Here is an 11985-nt window from a genome sequence, read left to right as displayed (position 1 = left end):
CAACATATTTGAGCTAGAGAAAGAATCTGTTAAAATTAGGGGCAGATTCGGTTAAAGGTGGCAATCTACTGTAGTGGCGCCTTGATTTGCAAGATTTTTATCTATAGTGACAAAAAAATAATATTCCGCCTTTATTATTAAATACAGATTTTCTCCTTAAAAAATGTCATAGGAATTTGATTTCACTCCAGCTTTGGACACCACGTGAACTGTTTACTTCATGCAGCCTCCTTTTTTTTTAATTTTTTTTTTTTATTTAGCCGTTAATTAAAAATGCATGAAAGGAGACTTTTAAGGCCCTTGCAAACTTCACACACAGTAAAGCCCCCCCCCCCCCGCGATGTTTTATTCATTACCGTGTTTCCTTACATCATAATTATAGCTGTGGACTTAAAGAGCTTGCCTTCGAGTCACAGCCAACATTTCCCTGGGGAGTGTTCCTCCGAGGGCTTCTTCTTCGCCTCTCTCTTAAAGCTCAGCTCAAATGAGCTCTTTAAGACGCTCGTTAGGTCGAACATCATTTTGCATCGTCACTCAAAAATCTTCTCACCCGTCTCCAGTCAATTTGTTTCCATCGCCCTTGACAATCATGTTTTTGTGATTCACTTGAAAATACAATGCTATCCGGTTTCGTCATTTTTGTGTCGAGGAGTAAGCATTACTAGACGCCATGTTTCCCAACTTTCTTCTAGCTGATGGAAACATATTAATTGTGAATTGCCATACGTGTATCCTACAGCTAAGCTAGATGGCACCCGTTAAACTTGGAGTGGGCGGGCCTGACCTGAGCTGGCCGGATGGTGGAGTCTTCAAACTGGAGACGACTCATTAGTCACCTTTTTCTCCCCGGCATTGAGAAGTTTCTTTGAAATGGACGACTGGCCGTCCAAAGTGGTCGTTTTGCCCCTCCGAGCGAGGTTCTCACTGCTAATTCATGCCGCCGGGCTTCATTGTTATGCTCGGAATGTGACAGGGGTCTCTCCTTCCTGTTAATTAGTCGAGCTGATACGATGGATTTCTTGTTTTTTTTCGAGGCTGCCACGAGCATGACACAAGGCCATTAGGTGGCAGAGAGCGCTGTCCTTTGCCGCAAAAACTGGAATAAAACGAGCAGTTAACGACATTCTAGTGTCAAGGGAATGGTGTGTAAAAGAGGGCAGAGAGACACATGCTTCACATGCTTAAAGACAGTTTGGCTTTTGTGGACGTATAAATGACGGGCAGCGGACCCTTACCAGGCCTTATTTTCGGAAATGGTGCATAATCAAAATAGGATTCTGCTTCTAATGCTGTATGTTGTGTTTTTCTAATTAACAATTTATTCTATTTTGTGAATATTTTTTATCTATATAGAAATATTTATGTATTTTTTAGAAATAATTTTGGCCCGATTTATATGGATTTTTTTTTAAGGCAGATTCTGATAGTTGGCAGAATAAAATTCCGGTAACCGATTAATCAACCGATTAATTTAAAGTAAATAAAATAACCTCTTTTGGTTTACAACAATCAAGATATGAAGGAACAAAAAGTTTACTTATTCGACAATTTTACAAATACTGTATTTGAATACAGTGTTTAAATTATACATATAGTAAAAAAAAAAGAAGGGATTTGCCAATTGGCTGCAGCAGGGCGATGACGAAATTTGTGGTGACGTAAATACGAGCCACGTTGCTCATTACACCGATGCTGCTCTGTAAAAGTACGCACAGCAGAGCCAGGCCCTTGCACCGTTACAATAAATAACACTTTCGTCTTTGACAAGCTTCATCCAATTTTTATTCTTTTTTATATATACGTAGCGAGTACAGGCGGTAATAATGCAAACATTTATGCACTTACAAGCGCCTCCTGTCACAAACGTTTTTTTTAAAGGATTCACCTGGAAATAAAAACGTCATGATGGATTGTTGCGCTTACGCTGACGACACCTCCTAAGGGTGACAAACGCGCTAGGTCTCTTTTTCCTGAGTGAATAGTTCGCCTTCTATAAATCATATTCGAGAAGCCAATGACAAGGTACCACTAATTAGCTGAAAGGCCAAAGTGTTTTCGAGTAGTATGCGGAAGAATAACCGAATTACAGGTTACGGTGATCTATCCTGGATACAATTTAGACTTTACGGTCTGATCGTGTCCTATCCAACAATTGTCCCCTTCTCAGTGGTTGTGACTTAAAAGCACTTGTACGGATAACAGTAACGTTTAGTTAGACACAGTTCATGTGCGTGACCTTTAGTGACTCATTTTTCCTGCATCCCAACCGTCGTTGTGGTAATGTAGTCACCCAGAGAAACTTTAATGAGGAAACAGCGCCCTCTAGTGTTTGCACAAGGGAAAATGATTACTATAAGAGATGTGATTTTCCATATTTTTTTATTTTACATGGGTAAACCAGCAAAATATGTACACAATTGTACATTTGAAGTAATAAAAAAAAAGTGCATACACGATAACAATAAAAAGAGAAATAAATTAATACAGAAGACTTGGGTGATGTTTAAAATGACGTGTTTTCCCGTGATGCATAAGAAAGTATAAACATTTTTTTAAAAAAACAGCTTAATAAACCTGCCAGGTTTTTCTTGAGGGGAGGGGGGGATTTATTGCAGGACTGTACCTAATAAACTGGCAAGACAAGGGACATGATGTGCTTTCATTCAGCATTGTAGTGTCTTTAATTAAAGTTGGTAGGAAAAGAAAATGTAAAACTTAAAAAAAATATATCCAGTTGATCGTAACAAAATGACATTCAATCACTTGACAGCTCCTTATTTTTTCAGTAATAAGCCTTCTCAAAACATTCAGTATATTTGATACCAAGTCTTTCTCTACGTAATATATACTATATACGCACTGCAAGTTTTTATTATTTTTTAAAAAGCGTTCTCAATTTATGTATATTTTACCAGCAGGTCTTGTCATTTGGTGTGTGAAATATGATCATACGTTCCTACTATAGTACAAAACTAGAAATGTATTACTTGTTATTGCATTTTGCTGCGTAAACTATTGAACTATTTATAGCGTGACATAAATAGTAAATACACGAAGCTCTTTCAGCACTTTTAAAAACAAACATCACAGCCGTAGTGTTGTGTCCTGCTGGTTTACAACAGTAAATTGTTTTTGTTTTTTTTAAGTGTATCGGAGCACCCGGAGAGCAGAAAATAAACAAAGTGATGATATAGAAGGACGATGTGCAAAATGAAGCTGACATGCTCAAGCAAGACACTTGCATAGTTTATGACGAGCATGCTTGAGCGTTTACTGTACACGCGTGCGTCCCTTCTGTACATCCTTACGAATCGCAACTATTCTTATATTGCTCCAAAGCGGCATGATGCTACTTAAAAACGACGGGAAGACAAATATATTGCCGTTTTGAAAGTGGGAAGTAATAGTTGATGTGAAAGCGGGGACGCACGTCACAGTGTAGAGGTTAAGCGAATGCAAACTTGCAGTCATTTATTTAAAAGAAAGAAAAAAAAAAAGTCTTGTTAGGCTTGACTTTTTTTCATGGCGTGAATTATATGAGCAAATATAAGATGCATGAAGAAAAATACGTGAGGTAACAGCAGGTTGAGGCGAGATGCTCGAGTCACGTGACATAAAAAAAGTACCCATCTAGTCTAAGGCATGAAACTACTACGTGATGCTGAGATGATTACGTTAAAGTTTCGAGTGTTTTTTCTTTCTTTCTACGAGTTAGTGGAGAAGAGGAAACTAGCCATCTACTCAAAAGTGCAAGACAACATTCCTACTCAGTGATGCATAAAGTAGTAGACTAGTATTGGTTTGCGTAATTAGTGTTGAAAAGGCGCTTAAGATCGTTTTCAGTTTCCATTTGGAAGAAAAAAACTGTTCATATTTTATATACCTTATATACAGACGCATCTAGAGCTAATATATTATCTATGTTGATTTTTGTTTTGTTTTTAAAGGGTGTCATTTCAAAACTCACCTTTTTTTCCCAAGAAAAAAAAAAACATATAAAAACAGTTCTATCATAAAATGTCAACAAAAATAGTTGTAAAATATCTGAAAGATTATGGACATGTTGGATTATTTGACAGTGGATTTTCATATGTTGGCCTGACTGAAATTTTTTTCAAAGGACTTTTTCACTCCATTGCACGGAGGTGTGTGGTTGATCACAATAAAACTCCTATTTTTTTGGTAAGCGTTTGTGTGTGGTCTCCACAGCAGACCAGACCATTGAGGAGAAAGTCAATTTGGGGTCATTTACTAAGTCTGGATTTACACTGCATGCTTCCACTGGCACATATTCTTAATTGTTTTTCCTCCTTCCCCTTAGGTGGCACAACTGAGCTATGCGGCGTCAACCAGAATCTTCCAAATGTGGACTGATATGTTTCAAATATCTGCACAAACACAAACTGGATACACCCTGCCCTGAGGTCCTAAAAATGAGGTACACACACCCTACATCTGCCCTAAACAACAACAATACCAAAAAACTCATCATCTAAACTATAGCAAAATAAACAACAACCAGATGCGATGAAATGTTGATTGTTCACATATTATTGTTGTATTATGTGCAATTTGCGTGACTCGTGTTCTGTCAGTGTAAACAGTCAGTTAAAAAAATGTGCTTAAAAAACGGCCTAGCTAGGGATATAAAAAAAAAAAAAAGGAATTAATGCCTTCCCCAAATAAGGTTGATGCAGCAGCTCAACTTGCTCAAACATAGTTGCTTGGCGCTAAGATGCTACAAAATGGCTGCAAAGCATCATGATTGCGAATCAGTGAGTTTTTCAGCCAATGACGGAGGATACGTTTAAATAAATAAATAAAATGCACAACTTTCATTGATTCAGTGAAGCCATTTAAGGAACCTGGAGTGTAAATCCAGCCTTGGGTATGATTTGATTTTTTTTCGAGTGTGGGTGTGTCAAGTCTGAATATTTATCGCTATGAGTAGAAGATAGGCACAAAGAATGTACAGTAGCTGCATTTGGAGAGAAGAGTACGTACGTTAGCTGCGTCACTGAGGCCTCTGCGGGGCCCGCGCGGGCGATTGCGTCCCCAACGACAGCTTCCGGGAAGACGTCTTCTTTTCGAGAGGCTTGGTCCCTTTAGCGGGAGACTTGAGACTCACGTCGGCGCCGGAAGACTTGGATTTGCCGACGTGCAGCAGGGAGCGACCGAGTGAGCCTGTCTGCTTGATGGGCTCCGATTTGGGAGCGTCGGCGAGCGGCGGCGGGGAAGCCACCGCGGCGTCGGAGGCTTTTGCGCGCTCGACGCCGGCTTCCTTGACCTGTCCGTTCTGCTTGCACGTCCTCTCCGAGGTCTTTTTGAAGAGCAGCGTGCTCCTGCCCAAGTCGGCCGAGCGGCGGCTTTCCCGCTGCCTCAGGGCGCTCTTAAAAAAGGACAAGCCTTTTTCCTCCGACTTACTGCCGCGCTGCAGGTCTCTGGTGGACACGCTGGGTGAACGTAAGCTAGTGACGGAGGAGCTGCTGCTGGAACTGCGCACTGACCTCCGCTCCACCCGGCCGCCGCCATCCGCCGCCTTGGGGACAGACGAGCGCGTCGTCGCCGCGGTGCTTCCTCGCTGAGCGCTGACCACAGAATCCCGACTGTAGCTCCTCTCCACCTGACGCTTACGAACGTTCTCTGGGTTCTTTTCATGGTTGTTGAGGTTCCTGGGAGAGGGCGACGCCGACGATTGCGGCGTGGAGCGCGCGCACAGTCGATGTTGTGGCGTGGAGCTGGAGGAAGGGAGCGACTTATTGCTTTTGGATGGGGTCCCGCTGGGAGTGGACACGCTTGTCTTGTCACTCTTTTCTTTAGTGGCGGTCGCCTTTTTGCCTTTCACGGGTGTGCTGGTGGGCGTCTCGGACTTGTGGGTGGAGCACAGGCGCTTCTTGGAGGTTTTTCCTGACTCCGCTTTGGTGGATTTGGTGGCGACGCCGCTTTCCGCCTTGGATACAGAACCGCCAGTGCTGCTCTTGCGGTTCTGATCTTTGGAGGGGGCGTTTTGAATGTTTTGGTCTTTCGCCGTCATCTGGTTGTTGTTTTCCGTCGTCTTCTCCACCGGCGTGGGAGCGCGACAGTATATCATGTCCAGAAATCGCTTGTTGTTTTCCTGCTCGCCGCAGCTGCTTTCCACCGCCACCGGGGGCGGCCTGCCGCCGGAGTAGCGCTCGTGCCGGCTGTAGCCGCCGAAGCAGGAAGTGGACACGTGGTCGTCGTAGGACTCGCCGATTCTCTCCAGGGGCGGCGAGCAACGCGAGTCCAGAGAGAAGCGCGAGGGCGAGTTGGGGCGAATTTGAAGCTTGGCTGACAGCGACCACGAGGGTTTGACGGCGCTGTCGCTCAAAGCTAGCGGGCTGGCTACGGATGACCTGGAAGTCACGCTCTGGCGCTGGATGCTCCTCACAAAGGGCCGGACGGAGAAACCACCTTCAAAACAAAAAAAGATTTCATGAAGACATTGAGTGTCAAAAACAAGCTGAGAAATTCAGTTTTTGAGGCGACATATGTGGAAGGGCTTGCTAGAAAATACGAGCAAATCATAAAAACATACAGCGCAGCGCTGAATTGACTGCGTTCCGGCTCATCAAACTCTGTCAAATACTACACAGGCAATAAGCGTTGTTGCGTGTGTGCTGGCCACACGCGCCCCGGGGCGGCCATATGCTGAGGCAGCAGTCTGCAGCCTGAGCCCCTCATTACGAGAGCCACAAACAGCAGGCCTGGCTCACATCTGTTTCAGTTTGACACGGCAGAGTGGAGGACCACCTCGAATGGGTGTTTCCTTGTTTTTGTCTTCACCCCCAAAATAATTAGACCAAATTTGACGCAAAGGTGAGGAGAAAGTTTTGAAACGGTTGAGTTGCCGACATGTTTCATTTGATTCTAACAGCAATATTTTTATTGGGGAGAGCACGTTGGTAAAATATGTGTTTTGAAAAAAAATACTCTTGAGACTCATTCAAGTCCAAACCAATTATTTAGATACCAGACTTGACTATCGTCATGAAGTTGTCAATCTGAAAAGCGAAAATCAGAATGTCACAATACAGTCTTGTGTGGTCGGCTCCTCTGGAAACCGATCTTGACCTCACCGTCGTCTTCGCTGCGCTCTCCGGTGAACTCCACCGACTCCGCCAGCGAAGCCAGTGAGGTGCGTCTCGACGAGGCGCCCGACGCTAGACTAGCAGGTCTGCTCCCGGGCAGCCTGTTGATCCAGTGGTCGCACAAAGAAGAACTGGTAGAACCTGTGAGACGGATCATTAAGAGTCACTATTCAAAGCAAAATAGTGCACCAAGGCTCTATTCTCAGTACTTTACTCTTTTGCCCCACATTATTTTAATCAGTCACAAACTGACCTGCAACAGAACTGTTGGCCGACCAAGAGGGAATGGCGGTCCTGCGTTGGTAGAAAAGTATGTAAGCCGTCTGTTGACACACGTCGTCGTCAGCCACCGGCGCCACCTCGCTGTCGTCAAAGCAGTACCACTGACCGTCCACGGAGTTCTTGCAGTAGGCTGCGAGCGCGGACAGGAAACATTGGTTGAAAAAAAACCGCTGCCCATCCCAATGACTCACAGGCTGTGATGTCATCGCTACCCGTGTAGTGGCCTCCGTGCATGCTCCCGTGGTGGTTGCACACGGCGTAGAGGTCATACAGGAAGTCGTCGGGGTTCCTCCCTAGGCCGTAGGGTCGTCTCCACGGCGACCAGTGCGAGGGGAGACTCCAGCTACTCTGGCTTCTCTTCACCACGTGAGGCGCCATGTCCATGCCCATGAGAGGGAATCTCACCATGTTTTGCATCTTCACCCTGCGGTCACCCTCCTACGGGGAAACCAAGGGAGGAACTCCTATCTGCTACAAGTTTAGAGTTCAAACTTCAAATTACCTGTCTGAATCTCTTGAGGTGCAGTATGAGCACATCCGGCAGCGTCCATAGGCTGAGCTTGATGCGGCCCTGTTGCAGCTGCTTGCAATGGGGGCAGCGCCAGGCGTCGTCCGGGGCCAGCTGAAAAAGAACCAGAGCCATGAAGGACAAACTGTTTAAAAAAGAAATAAAAATGAAGGCGCTGGCTTTTGCCTCTCTTTCTACATTCTTTTCTGGCAGCGGCGAGCGAAGCCACAATGTTTATGTTGGTCGTCGCTTCTCGTGTCTAGCTTAGGGCTAACGTACCATTAGGAGTCGAATACGCAGCAAAACCCCAGCGAGCTCAAGACTGTTATTACTCTCAGAGTGAGCACCGAGATAAACATGAAGAAAATATTCCAGCTGATGTGCTCTGAGCAAAATGGAGACATAGTCAGACAGTATTTTTTTATTTCTGTGTAAGGAACTTTGGCTCAAAGTCACCGATAGTTATTAAACTCGACGTTTGATTGATGATTTTTTTTTAATCTAATTGTGATTTCCAATTGTGTTTTACCTGCTCCTCTTTAGTGTAGAGTTGGAAACACTGAGCCAGCGTGCACGCCTGCGGCTGGTGGTGCTGTTCTCTGTGCAGATAAACGCTCTCGGCGTCGGGGATGTACTCCTCTTCCGTGTGCCCGAACAGACTGTGGGGGGGGGGGAAAAAAAAAAAAAGAAAAATGGCGTGATTTGTGTTCATTAAGTTTGAACAAGATAAAAGCTGGCAGAGGTCAATTCATTTTTGCTTTATTGCGAGGTAGCTTGTCACCAATGATAAATTATGCCGGTGAATTAGATATTAAAATGTCTACTAAATTAAAGACTTATTTAACCTTTTGACCACAATTTGTATTGCCAAATAAGATGTGTATGATGTAACTTGGAGATGACTCCACTTACTAATCTTTGGTCTCCTTGTCCCACTCCACCACAATCTTCACATGGGGCGGTCCACCCTGTCCGCAGGATTTGTACGCTCTGAAACACCCACAAACAAAACCACAAATTTGCCGTTGGTTAAGTTATTTAAGTTACGCGTTCAACAAAATATAAATGTTGCCGTATCAAAGAAAATGTGTTTTAAAGTTTACTGTATTTCTATTAGCTACCCTAAGGACAAAAACTCAACTACGCTTTTTACTGATGAATTTTTATGCTTGAGTGATGTTCTGGCTTGCTTTATGTAGCTCAGGAAAGAACAAGAAAAAAAAAGAAATCCTAAACTGGCATTTGAAGACGTGCTCGGGCCTGTCACTGATCCGCTGTGGGACGATAAACAACACTTGCGGTTCTGATTGATGATGTTTTCCCTGGATGTGAAATTTGATACGCCAAAGAGTAAAACTTACCTCTCCACCGTGGGGTGACAAAGCGGTCGCTCGTCTTGAGGGAGGAGGTAGGTGATCCCGACCACGCCAACCACACGGAGACTGAAAGGCCCCACCTGTGTGTGAAGATTGTTTTGCAAAAGTCTTATGATGCATTGGTGCTAAAAAAATAAATAATAATAATTTCACTTTCTACCTGAATGTAGACCCCAGGTCGCAAAAGATGGCGCATTTTTTCCAAAATCTCCTTCTGCAGTGTGTCCCAGGTAGCCGTGCGCTCCATGAACAGCACGAAAGGCAAGCCGAACCTAAAATGACAATTAACTCAATTTATAAATTGACGTCTATAGTTGTCAATGGCAGTGAATGTGTCAATTTTTTTTTTTTTTAATGAAACCTTGAAACAAACCTGAGTACCAACTTGGGGTCACAGTACAGATGGCAGCTTTACCTTTTTGCTTGGTGGCCGGTGCAGGCTCGGTTGCACACCAGCAGGATCATTTTCTCCGGTGTCATGTTCTTATTTGGGGACACCACGGGAGTCAAAGTCCCCTGCATGAAAGACGGCGTGCGGCCATTTTCCACGCCGTACTTCAAGTTGTTTTGATTCAGGTTGGCCAGAAGACTTCCTGTACAAAGGAGTTAGCTAGTTTAGGCTGGATTTGAACTGTAGATGAGTATCCATTTTTTTATCCGTTTGGGAGAGGACTGCACCAATTCCTTTTTTATTTTTTTATTTACTCCAACGTGATGTGAATAAGTAACATGGACCTCTTTTTGTGCGTAGGTTCTCCAGTTTGAACATCTCTGGCGTCTCAAAGGCAAAGATGGAGTCGCTCTCTTGGATGATGTTCAGGTCGTCGTCATCGTCGCAAAAGGAACGATGGAAGCCGTCGTAGTACATTTCAGTCAGAATGAACTAAAATGAGCAAGCACGTAAGTAAGTGCACGAGTCAAAGTGGAGAAAATTTGGCTATCGGGAAGCTGAAGGAATGAACACCTGGTCCATTGGCATCTTGGTCTCACGTGACACGGCATCACGTAGGCGGTACACGGTGCTGTTGAAGGGCACGGCCACGCCGATCCGCAGACAGTGCGAGTACTTCCCCTGGTAGACCACCGTGACGTAGAGAGGGCTGGAAAACAAACACGTGAATTTCCTTGAAGCTGGTTCGCAGGCGTTGACAACGTCTCCACTTACCGTGTGTGTGGCAGGGGGATGGGTAAGGAGATGCACAGGAAGGGGTCAAAGGTATTGCTCTGTTTTTGGCAATGGGGGCAGGTGAGGGAGGACCTTTAGGAAAAAAACAACTATGGATCAACTCATGCTGTAGACGCATTGAAAGGAATGTCGTTTTTACCTGTACTGAGCCTGGAAGAGCTCCTGTACGAACGAGCCAGCCGAAAGGGGCGGGGAAGGTCCCTCCGTGGTTTGGTCATCTAAGTCGATAGGTGGCTGAACAAGCACCAACGTGTTTTAATGACAATAGCAGTGAAAGGTTGTAAACAGGTGCAGCAGACACATTCAAGTTGCTTTCCGAGCTGCCGTTATTTAACTCACCCTCAAGGTTGGCCTGGCGTTTGGGTTGACGGTGTTGAGGTCCTCGTGCACTCGGTCCAGCAGCCACAGCAGAAACTCTTGGGCGTCGTGCTGAGCGTTCCCTTTAAACTGCGTGGCGTTCTTGGACACCGCGTTCTGCAAAAAAATGTTTGTGGCGGGTTTACTCGTGTTTGGATTTGCACAGCTCGGCTCGAAAAAAAGCACGCTGAGTTCAACTATGGCAGCTCATCAGCGTTACCTTAAAATCTCTGCTGTGCTGGGGGGTGTACTCAAAAGTCCATAAAGCCCGAACAAGTCCAGACAGTTGCTCTGTCACTTCCCCCTTGGCCATGGGACCTTTCTTCTGCAGATGGACGCCATTTGTTTTTGGTTTGTCCTCCTGGTTAGCCTCGTCCGCCCTGTAGTGCTCCAGGACGAGGTACTCGGCAAAAAGCTCGGTGTTGCTGAGGCACTGCAGAATAGCATTCATAAAGCAGGTATTGCCGTGGTTCTTCAGGCCGGACACGCCGGGAATCCTCTCGCCGGAGAGGTAGAACCGGAGGTCTCCGTCCTCCAAGGGTGCGTCCTTAAGTCCGGAGTGAAACGCCGAGAAGCCCCCGTCATCCTTGTCGTCGTCGGTTTGCACTTCGGAACCAAAGTGGGACAAGGCAGTGAGCGTCCTCAGGACTCTGCTCATAAAACTACCCACGGAGCGTACCGAGCCTCGTCTGAACAACTTCTTGCCGAAGCTCGTCTTCTTATCCTTGGTGGCGGCTTTACACGACATGATTGTACTACCCTCACCTTCACCCTCCAGTCCGCGTCAAGGGAGACTTTCAGCGGCGTGCTATCCGCCGACGCTCCATCGCTCAAACAACCCCGAGCCGAGTTAACTAACCCCTCGCCAGGCATAACATTGTAACTACAGTCTCTCGCCCCACTTACTAAATAACATACCGAGAAGTAAGACTCCTCTTGGGAATATTAAAACAACCGCCGCGTTCGCTCCTTTCCTTCCCTTGGGGCGGCGGCAAGCTCCGTCCGGAGTCTCTTCACTTTGCGGTCGGCTGCCGCATAGCGACGAACTAACTCCGGATTGTCTTTCGGGTCGAAGAGCGCTGATGTTAGCCAAGGTGGCTAACGTTAGCTACACAAATTGGGGCCGAAAAAACGACGCCGGTCGTGTTCGGCCGAGAGGTCCAGATC

The 11985-nt window shown here is 45.5% G+C and overlaps 1 protein-coding gene across 1 annotated transcript; it reads right to left on the bottom strand.

Annotated features, from left to right (window-relative positions):
- Positions 1–2362: 2362 nt before the first annotated feature.
- usp31 (ubiquitin specific peptidase 31) lies at positions 2363–11593 on the bottom strand. Its single transcript, XM_037256708.1, has 16 exons — positions 11039–11593; positions 10801–10935; positions 10601–10695; positions 10441–10533; positions 10240–10375; positions 10011–10158; positions 9691–9868; positions 9436–9547; positions 9261–9355; positions 8812–8889; positions 8429–8558; positions 7894–8013; positions 7604–7829; positions 7363–7521; positions 7098–7250; positions 2363–6432 (listed from the first exon to the last, which is right to left on the bottom strand). The coding sequence occupies exons 1-16, from the start codon at positions 11564–11566 to the stop codon at positions 5015–5017; spliced, it is 3804 nt and encodes a 1267-aa protein (XP_037112603.1). The 5' UTR covers positions 11567–11593; the 3' UTR covers positions 2363–5014.
- Between the last annotated feature and the right edge of the window lie 392 nt (positions 11594–11985).

This window comes from Syngnathus acus, chromosome 8, assembly GCF_901709675.1.
Source record: "Syngnathus acus chromosome 8, fSynAcu1.2, whole genome shotgun sequence".
Classification (NCBI taxonomy): Eukaryota; Metazoa; Chordata; class Actinopteri; order Syngnathiformes; family Syngnathidae; genus Syngnathus; species Syngnathus acus.
The sequence above is the reverse complement of the archived record's forward strand: the minus strand, read 5'-3'. Positions and strand labels throughout refer to the sequence as shown.